Source organism: Bidens hawaiensis, unplaced genomic scaffold (assembly GCF_021521415.1).
Source record: "Bidens hawaiensis isolate Kalapana, Puna unplaced genomic scaffold, B.hawaiensis_p1.1 tig00012636_1, whole genome shotgun sequence".
Taxonomy (NCBI): Eukaryota; Viridiplantae; Streptophyta; class Magnoliopsida; order Asterales; family Asteraceae; genus Bidens; species Bidens hawaiensis.
This window is the reverse complement of record NW_027492042.1, coordinates 33,130-56,683: the sequence shown is the minus strand read 5'-3', so window position 1 is coordinate 56,683 and position 23,554 is coordinate 33,130. Positions and strand designations below refer to the sequence as shown.

The 23,554-nt window shown below is 33.5% G+C and overlaps 1 protein-coding gene across 1 annotated transcript; it reads right to left on the bottom strand.

Moving 5' to 3' along the window:
- Positions 1-655: 655 nt before the first annotated feature.
- LOC143541690 (serine carboxypeptidase-like 34) lies at positions 656-10,118 on the bottom strand. The gene is made up of 9 exons (XM_077034448.1): positions 9,581-10,118; positions 4,986-5,093; positions 4,776-4,871; positions 4,563-4,655; positions 3,722-3,810; positions 3,354-3,644; positions 1,825-1,961; positions 1,528-1,726; positions 656-911 (listed from the first exon to the last, which is right to left on the bottom strand). The coding sequence occupies exons 1-9, from the start codon at positions 9,858-9,860 to the stop codon at positions 762-764; spliced, it is 1,443 nt and encodes a 480-aa protein (XP_076890563.1). The 5' UTR covers positions 9,861-10,118; the 3' UTR covers positions 656-761.
- Positions 10,119-23,554: the final 13,436 nt, after the last annotated feature.

Genomic DNA, 23,554 nt, shown 5'->3' with positions numbered 1-23,554 from the left:
TTTGTGTCACATGTCCAACGATAACGAAATAGCTCGTTGCAAAAGTTGCAGATTGTTCCTCAAAGCCACGTGGCCCACGTCCAACTCCACCCGAAACTTATTTGGCAAAACATTGCAATGTGACAAAACATTGCAATGCGGCAAAACCAAAAAATGAAGGCAAAAGTTCCGGAGCAGGCAACTAAAGACCTATTAAAGCGACAATGCTAATATGAATAAAATGTAGTGTTGTTTTTGTTTTATATTTATCTTTGTTTGTAGTTAATTTAATTTTATTAACTTAATAAAGCGAGTTTGGTAGTATAATTTTATTAACCGGTTATTTCAACCGGTATAGATTAACCGCTTGGCATAATAACACGGTTAGACAAGTTAATGTTTTTAAGCCCGGAAACCGATTACTAACCATTATTGGTTTTAACAATTTGGATAACTGGTTACGGTTAGTAATTAAAATTTGAATAGATGGTTAACTGATATTGGCATCTCTGCTGTGAAACGCCCAAAATTGTGTAACATTTGTAATAAAAAATTTCTTTGTAGGCATTAGGCATCTGATGAATTTCTTTGTTCAGATGCTCAGGCTAACATAGTCTTCTTTTGATTTTGACCCAGCATTGCATTTCCGTTATTTTCCCCAAATAATAATTTGGATTCAAACAATGACCATGTGTATAACGAGACAATGCTGACCCACGAGAATGCATTTTGTGGGTGTATAAATTAATTGAGTTAATTTATACAACGTTTTTATAGTTTGTTTAAAAGGGTACAGATGGCAGCTTTTGATTGGATAAAAAGTGCCTAACAAGTTCAAGGGCTTCCTTTGGTTTGAAAGTAGGAACTTGATGTCCAGCTCCCCTAATAGTTACAAACTTCAATCCATCGTATCGAATAGTCCAACCTCCAACCTAAAACAACAAACACATATCATGGCTATTAGCGACAAACAAAGACGTCGTAAATTTAGCGACCAAGATAACCACTTTCAAAATATTAGTGACCATATATATTTTTGTTATAAAAATGTCATAAAATTTGCAACCATTTCAATACGGTCATAACATCTTCGCGTAAAAATAAAAAGTAAAAGTCCATATCCGGTTCACAAATAGATTAAAACTTAAGTTAATTGTGACCGTAGCAACAAATTAAAAGAAAATGTAAAATAAATAATAATAAATGATAGTTAAAATTCATATCCGGTCATAAAAAACATAAACAAAAATAAAAATAAAACTAATTTCGCTCGTGAAACTGAAAAAATGTTGAAGTAAAATATTAGTGAAGTATTTTGCATTAATTCATAAAAGTATTTTAATAAGTTAGTGGACTTTATGTTACCGAAATGATAAGAAAAAAATATATTAAAAGTATAACATTATTTTCTTGTAGCAAAACGGATGAAATCCTTGCAAGCATAAGGTTTAAGGAATTTGTTGTTAGAAAAGAAAAAAAAAATTGACAAGAAACTATTTATTATTATTTTCTGGTCACAAAAAAGTATTTAAAATTAATTTTTGTTACCTGGTTTTTACTGTACCATGGAGACCATTCTTCAATTGTTTTAAACCCAAGTTTTCTCAACGAGAGTCTTGTAGCGGTAACGGGAATCCTGCCATCAGTATCTCCACTATAAACCCAAACACGAATACTGCCCGCAACAAGTTTTCTTATGATTGGAAGGATCGAAGCAGGAGCATCGTTCCAAAATGTTATAGCATCACTGTTTAAAAAAAAGTACGTAGTTGTTAGTTAATTAATTTTACAAACAAAACACAAATGTTTGTATTGATGAACAAAAAGGATTATGTGATACGTTACCTACAATGCGTCCAAGGGTAAGGAATTTTTGTGGTGTTCGCGTGGAGTGCGGCTTGAACATTCGGCTTGTTCAAATATGACTCGGTGTAATCTGACTGACACGGGTCGTACCCGGTTGGTTTGGAGTGCCATTCTTTCTGTAATCAAGTTTAAAGAGAGGGTATGTGTGAGTTCTAAATAAACTGCAAGTGTCCACAGAGGCAAAATAAATTCATAAAGTAGTGACTAGTTAAAATGGAAAAAGTTTAATGAAGCAAACCAAACAGTTGCAAATCCGTCGCTTACTTTGTTGCAACAAACTCACGAAATGTTTAGCGTTAATCGGATTTGCGACAAATGCTCAACGAAAATCACTTCGCGACATATACGAGTAACCAAAAGTCCAAATTTTTTTGTTGCGACTGAACTATGTTGCAACTAAAATTTCGAATGTCATTTTCGCAACCAAATTACAAACTTTCATTATGGTGATGGAAATAGCGACCATCATATTTGTGACTTTTTTTGCGACGAGTACTGGTCGCTAATTTTGACGGTATCGCGAACCACTCAGCTTGTAGCAACTAAGTGGGCACCTTTTCCAAAGCGAATGACTGGGTTTTCGCTAAACTTGCGACGAAAATAAGTTGACACTGTCACAAACCGTGACCGACTTTACTGGTCGCTAAACTTGCGATGGCTGTTATTATATGACTATCTCGCCACGTTGGTTTTTTGCACCGCTGCCAATGTGCGACAAGTAGGGGTGTTCAAAATACGATTCGAATTCGAAACATTCGAAATTCGACTCGATTCGAATTCGAGTATAGTAATCTAATACAAATTGAATACGAATTCATGATTTTTTATTCGATTCGATTCGAAATTCGAATTCAAATTATATAATATATTAATATATATTTAGTTTATTAATTTGGGTCATATCCTTAAATAATAAATGTCAAAACATAATAATAAATCCCAATAACCCATACTGATATTTCTTAATTTTCTCAATGCTTAATTTTGAACTTATTTTCATGTGGTATTGTAGCTACTTTAAACTTATATTTATGTGTTTTACATTGATGATTATGATTTTTGAAGTTTTTGACATATGTGAACTTGAATCGATTCAAATTTATTCGAATTCGATTCAAATCGTCGATTCGACTTCGAGTTTCAAAAATGAATAGAATCGAATTTCGAATATGGGATGTAATACGAATACGAATACGAATCGAATAATCCAACTTTTAAACGAATAGGAATCGAATACGAATACCAGCAAAAAAATAAATTATTCGAATTATTCGATTCGATTAACTTGAAAATTTGTTATTCGATTCGATGAACACCCCTAGCGACAAGTTGTTTTTAGTCGCTAAATTTGAAACACATTTAAGTAGACATTGTCACAAATTGCGATTGATTGTTTCGGTCGCTAAACTTGTGATGAAAATTTCTTCTTTGTGTTTTATTTAGTACTGCTTCAACTGATTTAAAATTGATTATAAAATGAATGAATAAGTTGCTAAATGAGTACTCACGTGCTTGGAGAAAATAATAGGGGAAACATTGCCGTGCATATGCGTACGCTGAGTAGAACTAGAATTAACATCCACACACGTGGGAGCATACAAGCTATACATGTCGATAAGTTTGTAAACTTGAAAGTATTCACCCAACGCTATGTCGCAATCCGTAGATGATTTCGGGTCGCTAAAGTTGCATTTTGTCTTTACATCATGATACACGCGATCTGATATCACGGCATGATCCCAAGCATAATCGATCATTCCCGTCTGATCAGTTTCATCATCTAGCAATGCATTTCCAATCTGCATTGTCATTTGTAATTTTAAAACGTTTCAAGTAAAATCGAAAACTATATTTCTCAAGAAAATAGAGAATATACCATTATTCCTTTGAAGTTTATACGATCTTGCTCAGAAATGTTCTTGTTGTTATCGTATATAAGTTCAGCTAATTGTGGAACGTAATGCCCTGAAAATACATGTATGAAAGATTTAGTTACAGGATAATTAAATAAAATCCCACAAGAAAATATAAAAGTTACTTTTTTTTAATGACAGTTAGTAACACACTACTAAAAAAATTAACTTGCGACATTCAGATTTGTAGTAATCTTGTGGCAAAATGGTTATACGGATTACCAACAATTAGGCAACAAAATAGGTTGGTAAAACAATCGCAAATCAAGTTACCAACAATGTTATGACCAAAAACAATCGTCACTAGCTGTCGACAATTCGCAACAGCCAATTTAATAATATTGCAACCACATTGCGACAACTTTCTCACGAATTATACGAACACGCAAATATCCTAGTGCCTATTCAAATTATCACATTTTCAGTTCGTTGGTACAGAATCGTTACAAAACACTTAGATTATTATGTGAAAAATAAATTAATAAAATCTTTCCACTTTTCATTAATGGTCTATATTTTCTCAAAAATATTTTTGCTTAATACACATATATAGGTTATGTAATATTAAACTTATCTCACAAATTTATTCGCGTACGTTTTTAATTTTATTTTGTTTCATTAATTTGTTTACGTATATATTTATTTAATTTTGTGAACAATAATTATTACGCGCGTACCATTTTATTATATTTAAACTCTTAAGGGTAATTAAAAAATAATAATAATAAATGATTCATTTTGTTATGTGGTTTTTGGCAATATATCCATGTATGTATAATGGCTCCTACATATATATTGTGTTACCTGCATAGCTTTCACCAGCAATGTAGAATTCATGGGTCTTGTACTGTGGAAATCTCTTAAACCATTTGCGGATAAACGTGTACGAGTCCTGGGCTGGTCAAACATTAATAAAAATCGTTATCTAATATGTTTGTGTGTGGCGAGTATGAGTGTATGTATATGTAAACATGTATACTTGCGTGTTTATGTATCATGTATGCAAAGTACATATACCTGTAATTTTGTCACCGAGCTGTTTGATGTCAGTGCTAGTGTTTGTGTATGAGAATCCTACACCAACCGGGGACTCGAGAAATAACAAGTTTGCAGCTATGACAAACATAAAAACGTAATAATTCGATCATATGTTGTTGAACTTGATGCAACTGTTAAGATTACAAAAATATAGCTAGATATAATTCATATTTTTAATATATATTTTACCTTTGTTCCAAGCCTCTTTGTTTAAAAGGAGTTTTGATTCACCCTTTTGGACTACAAAAGGTCCCAACTCTTCCAACCCTCCAAATCCAATGGAGGAACATCCAGGACCTATTTTATAATTTAAAAGTTAAGTTTGAATACCATGAACAATCCTAAAACCTTTTGAGTGAAACCAAACCGAAGATTTGAAAACTCCGTTATCAAAACCGCTTAATAACAGGTTTCAATAGAACTGGTCCTTTTTCACTTGGAAACCAGTTTCGAAACAAAACTGGTTCCAGCTAAAACCAGTTTTAACTTCCGTTGACCAATACCTAACCCGGTTTGATCTAAAACTGGTTTGTGCACCCCTTTGACAATTAGCAACAAGTAGTTAGTTTGTGTGTGTGTGTGTGTGTGTGTTGGGGGGGGGGGGGGGGGGGGGGGGGGATGGATACCCTCTAGGCCTTCAGTGGGGAGCAAAAATGGGCTTACCTCATATGGGCTAGTTAAGAGTCCACATATTTTATCACGTCTAAGCATTTTTAGCCCACTTTAAGACATACGCAATCATTATTCGCTAAACTTAAAAACAACGTAATAACTAATAACCCATGCGTTGTGTCGAATTGAATTCTTGTTTAGGTCGGACGGTCCGCAAAACAATACTTATAGGCTCACCTTTTATAGTAATGCTAATTCATGGAATAAAATGTGAAAACAAAAATCGACTACTTATCGCGTTTCATCACTTATTATTGCTAAATTAATATAAAATAAAAATAAAAAATAAAAACAAAGTACATATTGCTTAAAATGAAAAAATAAAATAAAATACATGTTTATCAATGAGTTGTCTCAAGAGGCCAAGACTCAAGAGTGTGACTTGCTGGGCCGTTGTCAGATGTTGGGTGAAGCTGTCAGCCTTTTTATTGGTCAAAAGGCCTTATTAAAAGCAATGTCTATGGCTTTATTAGACAACCAGTTTAAAAGGTGATAACAACGTTGTAGTGGATGCTCATCATTCTAAAGGTACAAAATCACAGACAAAAATATTCCACTATAACTAAACTATTAATCTTATTAAATGAAATTATAGATGCATTAAGATAATCATAATTGTATCATTAAAAAGATAATTATGTTTATTATTTTTATTATAATAATTAGTCACATTTGCCCAAAAATTTAATATTTAGTTTAAATGGCTGACCATCTTTTGATTCTTTTCACATCTTGTTTTATTGCCACGGTTGTTTGGCAAGGTGTTACTAGTGGTTCAAAGTTGATCCGATTTATGCACTCCGCGACCTTTTCGAATTTCACAATTTGGTTCCAAAGGAAGATCACTTTAAAGAGATAATCCATGTAGTTATGGTCTTCACTTGTTAGCGTATTTAGTTAGTTAGCAACGAAACATAATTTTCAAACAAGAAAGCTGATCCTAAGAAGATTTTGGAAGTTCTCAAGACCTTGGTCTCTTGGATTAATTGGTTTAATTTTGTTTTGGTGTAATATTTGTAATTAGGTCGCATTTTAGGCCTATGTTGAGAGGATGTTTATAAAAGTTAACTTTTAGAAAAAACAAAAGTCATAAATAGGAATAAAGAAAAAAAAAATGTGGTCTCTAGTCTCTACTAGATGGTGGGTGGGTGGGTGGGTGGGGTGGAGGGGATGGGGGACCAAATGCTTTTGTACATTTCTATCATTGATGAATGGTGCCATCAAGAAATAATATTTTGTCCATTTAAAATAATATCAAGGTCTGTTTATGAATTCAATAAAGATGTCTGCAAATGCAAGTGGGAGCAAATGTAGAATGTAATATTGATGATCCTAGGATGTAAGAACAGAAGGTCAGAAACCATCATATCTCAACATGGACATAAACAATGTTTTTGGATTGTGTACATCAGCATCTTTCTAAAACTAGGAAAGCATCAATTTTGAATTTCGTGATAAGCGATACAAATTCCTTTTTAATAGATTTTAATTCAACGAAACACGACTCATAATTCCAGATATCTGTTTATTACAACCAATGATTTATTAGCTTGACAGACAAATAGCGTGGCCGGACTTATCATATGATATGAAGTGAACGTTAGTATGATTTTCATAAGTGATGGTACACAAATTTAGACACATAACATGTAGTTTGGTTGCCAAATTTTGAAAAGAACATGCAAGTGTTTCGAATTGAGGTCATGCTAACATATGGTCGAAAGTACAAGGACAATAACGTCCATATGCACATAACTCTTTACATTAGAATATCAAGTTCTATATTCCAATACTTTTGATGCCATTACTGTTTACAGACCATGACATTTTGTCTTTAATACCCACTTGTTATTGGTTTATTATGCATAATCATCATGTACGTGTCTTTTATAGTTAATCTTGAGCGATTATATTCTTATCTTTTAGTTATTATTGAACCTAAGTTTAACTTGCACGTAGATTTTTGCTTAACTCATACGTTTGTCAACAAAAATTGACTTCCACAACATTTTTTGCTTAACTCATACGTTGTGTCCAAGATTAGGACCTTAAAATCCACTAGCTTCTCCACCCCCACCCCATCCACACACACACACTTCCTCTGACATCAAATATTTTGTTTTGAGGTATATATTAGACTGATAAGTCACTATTAATATCTAAAATATAGGGTGATGTTACTGTACAATAATTGTTTAACGTACGATATGTACGCGAGACTCTCAATGACAAAAACGTTCAAAGGCAAAGTTCTAAAACGCCCAGCCAAAAACCTAAAACGCTCAAAAACGGTTTTCGTGAAAAAAAGTAAAAAATTTCGATTAACTATCCAAACTGTTTTTTCGGTGAACCAATGATGAATTGGATATGTATTGCCTATTTCGAGATGTTGAGATGTGATTTCATGGATCGATTTCGTGAATATAGGGTACTCGCATATCTATTATGCGTTAAGGTATTATTGTATTTTATCTTTTCTCAACATGTGTATACATATAGTTTAATTCATTCAAAACATATTTTTCTATAAATTTTACAATATATGAAAAAAAACATTGCGTCATGCGTGACAAAAGTTGTTTGACAGATACGATGACAACAATCTTAATTAGTGGATTATGTATCCAGATAATATTATTATTTTAGATGATATATATAGTTGTTTATTTTGTTATTTTACTTTAAAGAATTATAGTTTTAACTTTTATAGTTTATTTATATTAATTTATATAGTATTAATATTTTATGTAGTATTTAGTCAACTAGTCCCACCAATGAACCAGTAAGACAACGGTTTGATTTTCGCTATGATTGGCGGTGAGAATTATATAATTTATATTATACAACCCATCTAACAACTTTTAGTACTGTTAAAAGTTAATAATCGCAATTATATAACTAATTAAGAATATGCTGGCTTTTTATTCTTTTTGATGTCATTGCCAAATCATTTTTGTCGAGCTAAACAATCAATCAAGAGGGAAGTTATATAATAATAGCATCGAAACCCAAAAGAAGAATTTGGTTAAATTGCACTTGTAATTATGTGAACTACGCAATTCTCCTTTTTAGTCAGAGTTATGATAAAAACATCATAAACAATTTGTTTGCTTTATAGCATTCTCAACAGGTTTTCCATATAATTGTGAGTGGATTCTCTATATCATATAGAGTAGTTGTAAGTGGTTGTGAGTAGATGAGATAGATAAACTTTTGTTTATGAGTAAATTTGCAGAAACACTATTCAACTTCAACTTTTATAAATAATTAATGTTTTTTAAAAGTGGTGGTGCGTAGAGTAAACATAAAAGGTAATGGTAAAAATATTTTTTCATTTAACTGAAAATGAAAAAAAAATATACTATTTTTATTTATGTAATTAAAAAGATGAAAATAGAGATGCCGTTGAAAATGATCTTATGTGACAGATTGAATTGCGTTTTATACAATGAAGTTCTTAAGATAGAACTGTCAGAACGGTATACTAAATTCATAAGTAATGGCAAATTGAATTTAAAGGAATGGCAAGATTGGTCACTCAACTTAGTTTTCATATGTGGTGGCTTGTTTTAATTTATTCATACCTAGTACTTTAACAATCAAAAACTTACCGCGTCCTTTCGCTTAGTCAACACCATTATTAATTCGGCTCTACTATCAACTGTTTAATATTTAGACATATTAATTTAAAACAATTTAGTTAAAAGAAATATAAAAAAATGCATGAAAGATGGATTGGGGGTGAAAGATGACCATTTTCGCACTTGACAAAAGGGTCGTCGTAACATAATGATGTGACGCTGTTGTGAAGGAGACATAATATAAGCATTTTCATTTCAAATTTATTTATGTTTTACTAGCACCTATGACCAATAAATCTTCATTTAGTTTTATAATAAAATTGTTAGGTTTTAATCTATTTGTGGTACGGAAATAACATTGGGATCAACAGTACCAGTTGAAATATATAAATATTAGATTTCTTTTCTTGCATAATTCAACAATTAGCATATATTTACCTAATATGATTACAAAATTATGAATATTTTTACTGAAAAGTCATTCACCATGGTAAAAAAATTAAAAGAAAAGTATTGAGTATTAATTGTTACCTCCATTCAGCCAAAGAAGAAGAGGTTTCTTTTTTGGGCTTTTGGCAGCTTCAAAAAACCAATAAAACAGTGCCCTACCATGACTTTCATTCACTGTAACATATCCAGCATACTGACTGAAGCTCACAGGAGGCTGGCCCGGAAGGCCGAGCACGCGGTCAGCATTTTGTTCAAGCAATGCCTGGCCCGTTGGCGGAAGTTGGCCGGAAACTACCACACAGCTACTGACAATGGCTACTGAAATAATGAGAAGAAAACTACTTGTCCTTGTGGTGTACATTGTGTGTGTGTTTTGAAATGATTGAAGGACAGATAGTATGCATATATATACAAATTGCTGTTGACCATTAATGTATAGGAAGCAAATATCATTTTCATGGGCATCAACATTGGAAATATCTATTTTGGACCCTACACAACAACTTGTTTTCCTTTTTTTCTTCTTGTAATTAATATGAATTGAAGACTATGATACATGTGTGTGTGTGCGATATTATTTCAACTTGTTTTATTAAAATTAATGAAGATGGTTTGGTTCATAAGACTCCACGCTATGGGCGCCCTTAGGGGGCCGAGGGCATCGGCCAAAATAACCATGAGCGGCTACGATATTATAAGTTTCTTCTTCTTGACTGAATCTGTAACCTTTATTAGCAGATTCATTTTCTGTGGTTTCCCTGATCAAACTAGAGATTACCAAAGAATCATGCATCACACTAAATAGGGAGCCGCCGAATACACCAGCTACGCCTAGCATGTGAAATGGGTGCATAAGGATATTGTGCTCAGCCTAGAATACAATCATGAAGTTGAAAGTACCATAAATTCTTAGAGGCATACCATCAGAAAAGCTTCCTTGACCAATTGGGTAGATCAAGAAAACAACAGTCGCATGGGGGCGAGGGGGCGCGCGGGGGGGGGGGGGGGGGGCTTTAGAACGATGGGCGCCATTCTCTCTCCATCTCTCTCTCTCACACACACATACATATATGTATATATAGGGCGTTAAAGGGGCTTTAAACAATAAAAAAGCGTTATGGAGAAGGGTTTCGAAGCTCCGTTTTCTTACGTGGCGATGACGTGGCACTGTGGAAGGGCTTCGATGCCCCCCACCATAAAGTATAGCCTAATTGTGTTTTGTTGATAATATGTAACATATATAAAGTTAGGTTGCTATAAAGGATGTAATCGACATAATTAGAAAATTGACTTCCATCGATAAAAAATCATCAACGGCCTAATGGGTGTTTCGTCGGATATTACGATAGATAGGTCAATTGGTCAGCTTTAGAAAAACGAAACAAAATATGCATTTTTCTGTTTTATGTATCTGACAACTGCTTTATGTACATATAAAAATATTAAACTACACGTTTTACAATACTCGTTGGTTATATTTATATTTACAATTAATTTTTTTAAATTGTAAACTTCTTAAGACTCGAACCCAACTTGTGTTTAAGAGACTTTCATAATGTTTTACACAATTTCATCCTTCGAAATGTGACTTTGTACTCTCTTTTTAAAGTTACCTTGGGAGAGTTGAATGAATGGGAAAGAAAAGGATATATAAGGTCTAAACTTTATAAATCCAAGTCTTTGATTTTATACTCATATCACAAAAACTTTTTTCTTAAAAAGTCCTACGTACTCTTGAGATTTTATCCCTAACTCTAACTTTAAAAGCTTACATAACATTATAAGGCTAAAGAGTATACATTCTTTCTCATTTCCCCTCATTTGTCATATCTGCGTCACCTTAGTGTCAACTCAACTTTTCCTCTATCTTTCAACATCACCCTTTAGCCCCTCTTATGGTTAATTCCCCTCTCCACATTTCCATTTTATTTAATATAACAAAAATTAAAAGAAAAGAAAAATAATTGATTGATTGATGGGGTCACCACCCTTCAAATGACGGGAGTGATCACCCTCATTTGGGTCAGGTCACTAGTGAGATGGTTAGAGGAGGGATGGTGTTTAAATGATGCCATACGTGATGTGACATGCCACATATGACCAGTGAGTGACCCAAACACACCTACACTCATGCTAGTAGTAATCTTTTAAATAAGTTACAATATAAAAACGAACATTTTTTACTTTTTAATTTAAATGTGATATTGCTATAGGTTTTCGTTTAATTCAAAAAAAAATTAACACATTATATGATTACTAGTGTGTATGTACAATATCAAGAATAGTATTTAACATAAAATTGAATTCACGAAAATATCACTAATCATGGAAAACACATAGTCCTCAACCAATAACTTTGAACGAAAAATAGACGACAAATAATACTAGATTGTCCTAAAAAATTAAAAAAACCAAATAAGTGAATGGAAGAAAGATGCAAACAATTATTTGAATTATAAGGCTTAAAACATGTTGATATAAAATTATTACCATCAATACATAATACTTTTATAATCAATATCATCTTGTTAGGCGTTCGATTACGAAAGGCAGTGTCGTAAAAATCGTTAGTCGGTAGTCGGGCGGTGTGGTAGGGACTAGCGATTAATCGGAATTAATTCCTGAAATAATCAGATCAGAATTTAATGTATATTTTTCAGTTATATATATACATGCACACATTTTTATGTGTAATTTTCAGTTTTTGCATACACAAACATATTTAGGCCATAAACTGCCTGAAATATCGTTGGAAACCGCTTGTTTTTGTTGGAATCTCGTCGAAAACCACTGATTGATGTCGGAATCCTGCCTTAATATGCTGATTTTGGTCAGAATCTCGCTGGAAACCGCTGATTTTGATCGGAATCTTGCAAGAAACCGTCGATTTTGGTCGGATTTGACGATTGACCAATTAATTAGCCGACTAGCGATTAATCGGTGCCTAGTTGAAACTTTTGCGACACTGATGGAAAGGATGGGGGTATCAGTTTAGGAATTTATGTAACAATGGTCATCAGGTTACTCTCAATGCAAGTTTGGATATGGTTATATTTGAGACATACATTTGGAGAGCGAATATTCATTTAAGTCAGTTCAGAATTTTACTGATCTCCGCGTTCTTCCAAAGGGTGTCTCTTAGACTATGTGGAATCGGTTTGTGCAGAGGAAAGTGAATATTTTGGTCTGGAATCTTCTTTTAAATCGGCTTTCGATGAAAACTAACTTCAGTAATCACTGTATGGATATCCCTTCTATTCTATGCTCTTCATGAGATAGCGCTGCTTAGACAACCGATCATTTTTTTTTGTTTGTAATATGGCTTCTAGATATTAGAAGGTTGTTGAGTATTAGCTCCAGATGATCTTTCCCACTTAGTTGTTCTCTATTGTGGGGAGAATCGAAGCTTTTCCACAGTGTCACGTCAGCATCACGTGAGCACTGGACATCGAAGCCCCGACCTATAACACCATGATGTGGGTTAAGCCCCTTGGGCACTCCTATTATACATACATATATATATATATGTGTGTGTGTGTATGTGTGCGAGAGATGGAGGGAGAGAACGACGTCTGACGTTCCAAGGCAGCCCCTCCTCATCGCCCCCACTATTTCCGCCCCTGGCGGTGTTCCGCGCCCAAGGCGGCCCACTTCCGCACTTATAGCGTGGAGTCTCAAGGCTATGTGTAGTGGAGATGCTACAAAATGGGGCGACTTGCGCCACGTGGCGCGCAGTCAGCAAAGGGTGAGATTTTTTTAAGGGGTGTAGTGATGGTGTAGCCAATTACACACACACACACACATATATATATATATATCACATTATTATAATAATATATATATACACAACACAAGCAGGACAAGAATTTGTCGCCCCCACATTTCGCCCATTTTGTAGCCTAGGAGCTGTGTTTCTCCAAAAACCACCCCCTTGTCGCCTTGTTTTACCACCCACTGCGCATACCATAATTGGGGCCTTCGATTTGGCTTTCTAGTTGGAATCACCATAATTGGGGCCTTCGATTTGGCTTTCTAGTTGGAATCGAGAGTTTTTCAAAATAGAGAAGATTTAAGTTGGTAGGATAACATTTTTAGAGACATAGGAACGATAAAATTTTGGAGCCATAGGAACTATCATCGTATAAAAGAACAAGAACCAACTGACCACATCATATACCAAACAAACGAAGTAGAGTGTGCAACAACTCATATCACAACCAACAATAAGTAATAGTCCGAAAGGCAGCACTCCAAACCCACAACCACTTTAAACATCAATATAGAGTTGGTACCAAAACTACTTGGAGTATACATTAGAAACGATATTACACTGAATGTATCACAAAACAAGAAGATAGATACTGGAATAGAAAAAAAAACATTAAAGAAAATACAAAGAAATGATGCACGAGAACCTAATGACTACTTATCTTGGCCTTGAGAGTATAAATGACGGTAATAATGTGAAATCCTTTTAATTTCCGACTTCTGTTTCCTGAACTCTTAGATATGTGAAGTTGTAATCCAAGTCTGACTCAACATTCTTGCCTCCTTCCAACACCTTAACCACCGTTGACATTGAAGGCCTTTTCTTCAAATTTGTCTGTAAACACCAAGCAACCACTTTCATCATCTCCGCCACTTCAGTATTGTGTAATTGCATATCTTCACTACTGTGTTGGTCAATCGTATCTAACAATGTTCCTTGCTCCCAACATTTCTGAAAGACAAATAACAAGTGCTCGCTTTCTTCCGGCTGGGATCAATAAAAATTTTTCCTACCACACAAGGTCTTCAAGAGAACGATCCCAAAGCTGTATAAATCCTGCTTTTCAATAATAATTGAGCTCCGCCATTCCGGAGCAATGTATTCTTCTGGCTGGGATCAATAAAAATTTTTCCTACCACACAAGGTCTTCAAGAGAACGATCCCAAAGCTGTATAAATCCTGCTTTTCAATAATAATTGAGCTCCGCCATTCCGGAGCAATGTAGCCAGTAGTTCCTTTTATGGAAGTCATCACTTGGGATTGAGTTCTGTCAATATGCTTAGATAACCCAAAATCAGATACTTTGGCATTGAAATCATTGTCAAGAAGTATGTTTTGAGGTTTTAATATTAAGATGCACACTTTTTTGCCTACAATCTTCGTGGAGATATGCTAAACCTTTCTCTATATGAAGAATAATCTTTTTTCTGCATTTCCAAAGTATGTGCTGCCAAACTCCTGTTGATTTATATCCTTGAGATATGGGTAAAACATAAACCCTAACATGTTTATTCAATCATAAATAAGAAATTAGACATCATAGTAATAGAACTTACTTGTAGAAATCGAGATCACAGAGAAGGATGATGATGACATGATGACTCCTGATATGGTTCCATTATGACGTCACTCATTGATGGAGATCTTAGAGAGTAAGTTATTGGTGTGTGTTTTTTCTTTGTAATTGTTATGTGACATCTAAGTTAAACCCTATATATATATATATATATATATATATATATATATATATATATATATATATATATATATGGGTATGTCCATCAAATAGGCCATATATCTTATGGGACCAATTAGGTTATTTGACTAATCATAAATATTTAAATGGTAATGAGGCCACATTATATGGGTTTTTCCAACAATCTCCCACTTGGCTTAATAACCATTTATGATGAGTAATTTGTTAAAAAGTGGCCAAGTTAAACACTCATCAAGTTTTACATTAAAACTTCAGTATATAGTTACAATCGTTTGAGTTGTTGATAACTCGAGATCCCAAACAGTCATACTAAAGTCTCAACATACACCATTTAAATCTTAGGGTCAAATAACTGGAATAAACCCTTTAAGGTAATTAATTAATTATTTTGCATAAGTTTTGTCTATATATCATAATGTGCACATAATCCTTATTATAGACAAAAACAAAGCATTTGAGGAAATCATAATAATTCATACACGCCATATTCTATTTTACAATGTCTCTACTTATAACCATCCGCGTTATAAGTTCTCGGAAAATTTTGAACGGGAGACTTTAAGTTATCGGTTCGTGATAGCATATTTATAGTGTTAATGTATTCGATACAAATGTTATTTTCCTCTACTCGTTCACGTACGACTACGAACAAGTACTTTGCATCAAAAAATAATGCAGCGCCACTCTAATTTTACTGTTAAAAAAAACTAATGGCAACTGACTTAATAAAGTAAATATTCAATTGTCGTGATATAGAGTTAATAATTATGAGTCAACTTATCAAATTTCCTAACATCATTCCATGGCACGTTGCATAGTACACTGCAACATATTCAGCCATCATTATGGAGATTCTTAATTGATGCTTATGACTCCTCCATGACATTGGTCCGCCTGTCATAATAAAGAGATATCCCTAATTTGATTTTTTTTCATATTTGAATTCAACAAAGTAAGAATCAAAATAGTCGATTACTTTCAAATTATCAGTTGTTTGTATATCAAGTTTATTTTGTTCTTTATAGATATCACCATACTTTATTTGTTGTCTTATAATGATCTAGACCATAATGAGATTGTTAATTGGTCTAGCATTACAACAATTAATGTGATATCCGGACGAAAACAAAGTTAAGTATACATCACACTTTAACTACTAAATCATAAGGTATTAATTTCATCACTCTTTTTAAACCTCTGTTTTCGGACATTTAAATGAAATGAAAACACCTCCTTTAATTATCGGAGAACTGATGGAAAGCAACACTGCATGCTATATTGTGTAAGAACATGATTAATGCAAGCCTTTTGAGACAGACTTAATGTCTCATAGATACGATCTCTGTGTATTTGATGCCTAATATGTAAGTGGCTTTTCCGAGATCCATCATGTCAAAGTTATGCGAGAATGATCGCTTTAACCCATGCAATAAATCTAAACTATTACTTACCAAAAAAAAATCATCTATGTAAATGACAAGTATAGTACAATTTCTCCCACTCATTTTGAGGTAGGTTAATTGATCCACTTGATCTTCATACATCATTTTCTTTTAATAGTTTCATCTAACTTTAAGTACCATTAACGTGCTATCCGTTTTAGCCCGTATTTGGATTTCTATAACTTACAGACTAAATGTTCCTTACCCTCATGTTTAAATCCCTTAGGTTGAGTTATGAACATGTCTTTACACAAGTTACCACTTAGGAAAACAATCTTGGCATACATCTAATGTAGCTCTAAGTCATAATTTACTACTAATGTCATAACAATCCTCAAGGAATCCTTCTGTAATACATGTGAGAAGGTTTCTAAATAATACTCTCTTTTAGGTATAGTCTTTAACAATCAATCTTGATTTATAACGTTCGATGTTTTCATTCGGGCCTGATTTGGTTTTGTAAACCCATTTACTAATTACGGGTTTTTATACCCTAGGGAAATTTAACCAAGTCCCAAACGACATTCGTATTCACAAAAATCAAAACACATCAAGTATAGCTTTATTCTATTCACAAGGTTGATCACCACTCATGGCTTCATTATAAGAGATTGGATCATTATACTTTCCTAAATCCAAATCAGCTTCATTAAGGTAGGTTACATAAGCATCTTTGTTAGTAGGCCTATTAGTCAAAGACGACCTAAACCGATTTATGGGTTCATGGGTTCATGATCATTAATGGGTTCTAGGTTGTACTCTTGTGTGTTTGATGTGCCTTAACTCTTATAAATATTTAAAGCATTATTTTATGAGGAAACATTAGGTGGTGCAGTGTTATGTACAAAAGGAGTAATAGGAGGTAAAGTTGAAGAGTCTATCCCCCTCCTATTGCACTTCTTGGAAATCAAAGACTTCACTTTCACTGCTCCCACTAACCTTAGAGTTCTCTAGAAACTCAACATCACGAGTTTCCACTATGCGAGTTGTAGACAGAGGGTAATAGAATTTAGATCCCTTTGTATGTTTGGGATGTCCTATAGAGTAACAACTGACAATCCTCATGTCAAGTTCTCGTTGTCTATTATAAAGTTTAACTTTGGCAAGACTACCCCATGCTTTCATATATCATAAGCTTGGCTTCCTTACTGTTCAAATCTTGAAAAGTGTTTTAAGGACACATTTAGAAAGATCCCTATTATATATATATGAACAATTGTCTTTAAGGCTCCGATACATAAAAAGTTAGGAAAATTTGAGTTTGATAACATACTTATTACCATATTGTCTAGGGTTCTATTTCTTCTCTCAGCGATGGCGTTGTGCTAAGAAGTACCCTTAGTGGTAAATTTGTATGTTGGCATATAATACTCACCTCGTCTATATGATCAGACAACCTTTATCTTATGCTTAAGTTGAATTTTAACGTTAGTCATAAAAGGTTTTAAATATGTCAGATAATTCATTTTTTTCTTTAACTAAATACAAGTACGCGTAAATTATAGAGATTTCAATCAAGACAATCACAAACAAGAGTTGAGAGTTTAAACTAATAGTGACTTTGTCATGCCCATGAAAAACTTCATGTCCATCACTGTCTAACTTTGGTAGTGATACTAAATTAAGGTATCATAAAGTATATACAATGAAAATATTTTCATATTAAATTGCATGGCTTATACGACATCATTAAGTTCGTCACCAACTCTCGTTTTAAGAATTCTTTTGTTTCTAATGAGTTTCTGGATTGTAAGAAATACCTTTCTTAGTTAGCCCCTCCTTAAATTTTTGAATAACCCCATCGCATGTGTCCTTTATTATGGCACAATTTACATGTGATAGTTTCTTAGAGATATTAGGCGGGTAACAGTACTTGATTTAGATTTATGGACCTTAAAACTTTCCACTTTAAATTTCCCCTTGCTCTAATGTGAGTTGTGGTAGCGGCGTAAGCAACTTCCGGTTTTTCTAGATTTCTATCGCTCTTCCTGTTGCACACATATTTCTTATGAACTCACTTGGTGACTATTTGTCTTTTCTGACTGTTATAGTCGATCTTAAAAGCATCAAAACATCCAGGAAGAAAAGTTATGATAAATTCACTAGAAAACATTATCGAACTCCATGTCTAGTATATTTAACTTATGGGACATGTTGCTCGTCATCATAATGTGCTTACGCACACCACTAACTTCATCGTGCTCGCATGTGCTTTAAAAGATACCTTAAATTGTACCTCAATTGAATCCAGATAAAATTCATCATTCTCTGAATCAGGTATAGGCTCCTTTATACCACTTGAGATAGAATTATTGATGATCATAAAAGACATTATGTTCGACAACTCCCATTTATCATGCTCTAATTTATGATCGGCAATACTTAAGCAGTAAGAGCTACGAGGGCGTCATGTCTTCATGCATAAATAAGATCCAACATTCTAAGAGTGAGTTTAACCGCGTTCTTCTAAGTGGTAAAGTTCGATTAGAACGCTAGGACTGAAAGTCGATACTAGATTAGTATAGATAAAAGAGTTTAATTATGTTAAATTAGGGGTGATCAACAATGAAAACAAAACAATATGTTGAAGATAAAGTCAATTATGACACCAGCATAAAAGACTGACTTAAGGACCTGCTTCGCGTTGGCTATGACCAAAATTCAAATATTATGAACATACATAAGGAGTAAAGTAAGGTTCTACTTGAAATTTGGCTTCGCGTTGGCTATGACCAAAATTCAAATATAATGAACGCACGTAAATAAAGTAAGGGCTACTAAACATAACACATCACATTTGGGCAAAAATGAAATGTCTATGTAAATAAGGCCAATAGTTCATCATGTATACCATCAAAACAAGTAGCCGTTGGGTTTATTTTGTTTTGACAATACACATAATTGAATAAAATGGTTTCATTACACTTCAAATCCAAATCAAATGATATCTCGTTGGTTCAATCACTTAATCCTTCATTAAAGTTAACCATTAAATTTCTAACTTGTGCAAAACTTATGCGAAAGTTATGGTTTTAAACATAAATAATTTACGTGCAAAATAAAAGTATTCAAAATAATTGGCCTCTTTAAGTTCGTTTTCCTGAAAGCTTGTTGCATACAAGAATTAGACCATTCGTGAGTTCGATCAAACGAAAGCTTTGACTATTCGTAATCTCGAGTCACATAAAAGTTCGGTCACTTGAAGGTTAAGCTACAAAGTTCCGCTTATTTAAGCGAAACTAAGAAATTTGAATATTAAAACGAAAGATATTAAGTTTCGTTTCATATTAAGTTACGTTTCAGACGAAATCTTAAATAATAGCGTGCCAAAATAGTTACACTCGAATCTATTGATGAAACAAAGTGTACGCAAAAACAAAGAATTGTTAGTTAAGCGAAACTTTGATCAAGACGCAAATCGAAAGTCTAGTTATACTTGTTCTCCATGTAACAATATTTTCTTAGAATTTCCAAACACATATGTCAATATTCCACCATAAAGGTGAATAAAATTTATGTGGATGAAATCTAATTTCAAAATCATGAAGTCAATCTACTTTATTCGATTCACCATACAAACAATTGCAAAATATTTATACAGGAACTATTTTACAAGGTCTATTAATTAATATCTCTTTCACTTAAAATTGTTATACTTTCGTTTTGCAGCTGTCATATATATTGAACTTTAATGATCCAAAGTCTTTTGGTGGGCAAAACTAATTTTCAGACAATATGCACCACTTAATCATCTTTATTCTTATTTAAATATATAAAATGAATTTAATTTCCACGAAGGATGATAAACAATAAAAACCCATTTAATTGATTTCAATGAATTAGTCGACGCCGCTTGAATTATTTTGACTTAAATCAATAAAGCAGTTTTCGTAAACAAATTATTATTATTAACTAAACAAATTATTTATGAATTGATATAATCAATATACGCTCGGATACCACATGTTGATAATATCCTTGAGACATGGGTAAAACAATAAACCCTAACATGTTGATTCAATCATAAATAAGATATTAGACATCATAGTAATAGAACTTACTTGTAGAAATCGATATCACAGAGAAGCATGATGATGCCACGATGACTCCTGACTCGGTTCCAATATGATGTCACTGATTGATGTCTCTCATCTCTCATAGTCAATTCGAGCACCGCTTGGGGTAGTTATTATATCATTATGCTTGTTTTTATTGTCAGAATTAAAGCCCTAAGGTTTCGTTTGCAATATGTGTTTGCCAAAACTCAAAATTTTTAAATGAAATTGGGTCAATTTTTAGGATTCTTGGTTGGATAAGGATATGACATATGAACGGTGACAGTGCAATTGCCGATGCAAATTGGACGGAAATAACTCAAAATTTACAAGGGAAAAGAATAAAAATAAAAGGGGGTTTAGTTATTTCAAGAATTATAAACGAAATTGATGAATTTGGGGAAGATGAGATTAGGGGTATGGTGAGGGTGATGATTTTGGAAGGAAGATGAGGAGGCAAAATGCAATTTGTCTTTAAATATCCTAAGTCTTTTGGTGGGGAATCTAATAAACCCTAACATGTTGATACAATATGATGTTGATTTCACTTATTTGAAAATTAGTTTTGCCCACCCAAAGACTTTTAGGATATTTAAAGACAAATTACATTTTGCCTCCTCATCTTCCTTCCCAGAATAATCCCCTCACCATGCCCCTAATCTAATCTTCCCCAAATTCATCAATTCCATTTACAATTCTTGAAACAATCAAACCCCCTTTCATTTTTATTTTTTTCCCTTGTAAATTTTGAGTTATGTCCATCTAATTTGCACCGAAAATTGCACCGCCACCGTTCATATGTCATATCCTTATCCAACCAAGAATCCTAAAAACTGAGAAATCTGAGTTTGACAAACACATATTGCAAACAAAACCTAAGGGCTTTAATTCAGATAATAAAACCAAGCATAATGATTTAATAACTACCTCAAACGGTGCTTGAATTGACTATGAGAGACCTCTCCAGAACCTCCATGTAGATATGGGATTATTTCAAGAATTGTAAATGGTGGCGGTACAATTTCCGATGCAAATTGGATGGAAATAACTCAAAATTTACAAGGGAAAGAATAAAAATGAAAGGGGGTTTGATTATTTCAAGAATTGTAAACGAAATTGATGAATTTGGGGAAGATTAGATTAGGGGTATGCAGAGGGTGATGATTCAGGGAAGGAAGAACATATCATATTTTCTCTCTCATGCTTGCTCATGGTGTTTGATTTGGTTAGTAAAGCTAGTTAGTTTAGGTGTTTTGTGTATAAGGTTATTATTGTTGTAGTTAATTGTATGAATTTTTATGGATTTTGGCATACCTTATAGGCTTATATATAAATTACTCTATAAATTCTTGATGGAATAGTTTGTTTAAGGTGTATGATAAATTGCTTAAATTGTTTCAGATAGAGTTTGTTGAAGGGATGAAGTCACTGGGATATTTAAAGACAAATTACATTTTGCCTCCTCATCTTTAGTCATATATTTATTTTGATTGAACTATTAGACCAACTTTCCTTCATAATTTTTTAACGGACATAAATTTTCTTACACTAGTAATCTTTTAAAAGGTTACACAGAAAAATGATTTTTTTTTAATTCAAGTATTGTATTGTTATAGGTTTTCTTTTAATTCAAAAAATTGTTTCCATGTTATGAGATTATTAGTGTGTATGTATAATATCAAAATTAGTACATTATATAAACGAAAATTGAATTTCTAAAAATATATATCATTAATCATGGAAAACACAAAGGCCCAAATGATGACCGTCGTTTGAGTCAATCAAAAACCTAATTATTCTAAATAGTTAGAGCAAGTAGGGTATCGTATCACAAGGAGTATGTGGTCAATGCAATTCGTGTAACAGATTTAATATTATGAAGTAAACGATTTTAGTGCTGATCACACAAGCAATAGTTTAAATTAAGAGAACTAAGCAACAAACAAGTAAACAAGTATTAAGCAGTTAACAAAGCAAACCACACCCGGGAATTCAAGTAAGCAACCAAACAGTATCTCATGTAACCTAACAGATTGATTATCAACGATTAACTGAAAACTGATCAACCAGACAAAAAAAACCTAATTATTCTAAATAGTTAGAGCAAGTAGGGTAACGTATCACAAGGAGTATGTGGTCAATGCAATTCGTGTAACAGATTTAATATTATGAAGTAAACGGTTTTGGTGCTGATCACACAAGCAATAGTTTAAATTAAGAGAACTAAGCAACGAACAAGTAAACGAGTATTAAGCAGTTAACAAAGCAAACCACACCCGGGAATTCAAGTAAGCAACCAAACAGTATCTCATGTAACCTAACAAATTGATTATCAACGATTAACTGAAAACTGATCAACCAGACAAAACCTTAGACGTCAACAATTACTTTACACACGGCACTGGTTATCAAACGGTCCTTGCCAGTGTGACTCAGTTAAGGGTAATTGTATGTTTTATTGTATTCAATCTAACCAAACAGTTATATGACTAATTATCTAGCAACTGGTAACAGATCGTTCAGACCAACGTAAACCTAAACCGACCGAATACACAGAAATACTAAACATCAATAATCATATATCAATCATCAATAATCAATAAGTATTCTTAATCACAAGAGAAAAACTGTAAGAGTTACAAACTATACATCCCGGGTGCGATTCTAAGAGATTAGCCGAGCCTAGACATATTCGAATCTTCAATATAGATGATATGGATCATATGTAGGGTCTTGACACGAGCTGTGATGGTAGAAATTGCCTTCTTGGACTGCTGGAATCGCCTATGGTTCGTCAAAACGGAGTTAGGGTTTCTTCTTGATGAAAATAAAGTTATAAACTAAAAATCCCGTCTGCAGTCCCGTCGCGGTACGGGACGGGGTCTTCTATGGCCCATCACGTACCTCGATTGACCAAAAGTCAAAGCCTCTTTAATATCCCATCGCCCGCGATGGGACCTTCAACACACCCATCGCGTACCGCGATGGGTTCTGCTACAGCCAATCTTCAACGAATGTTATCGTTTCGCGTGCTGGGCATCCCGGGTCTTCATTCCGTGTCACAACAGGTCC

Coding starts and splice junctions, on each gene's coding strand:
- LOC143541690 (XM_077034448.1), bottom strand. CDS start 9,860: ATGTACACCACAAGGACAAGTAGTTTTCTTCTCATTATTTCAGTAGCC. Junction 4,656..4,775: donor GCTCGGTGACAAAATTACAG/GTATATGTACTT, acceptor ATGTTTGACCAG/CCCAGGACTCGTACACGTTT. Junction 912..1,527: donor CATGGTACAGTAAAAACCAG/GTAACAAAAATT, acceptor TTGTTGTTTTAG/GTTGGAGGTTGGACTATTCG.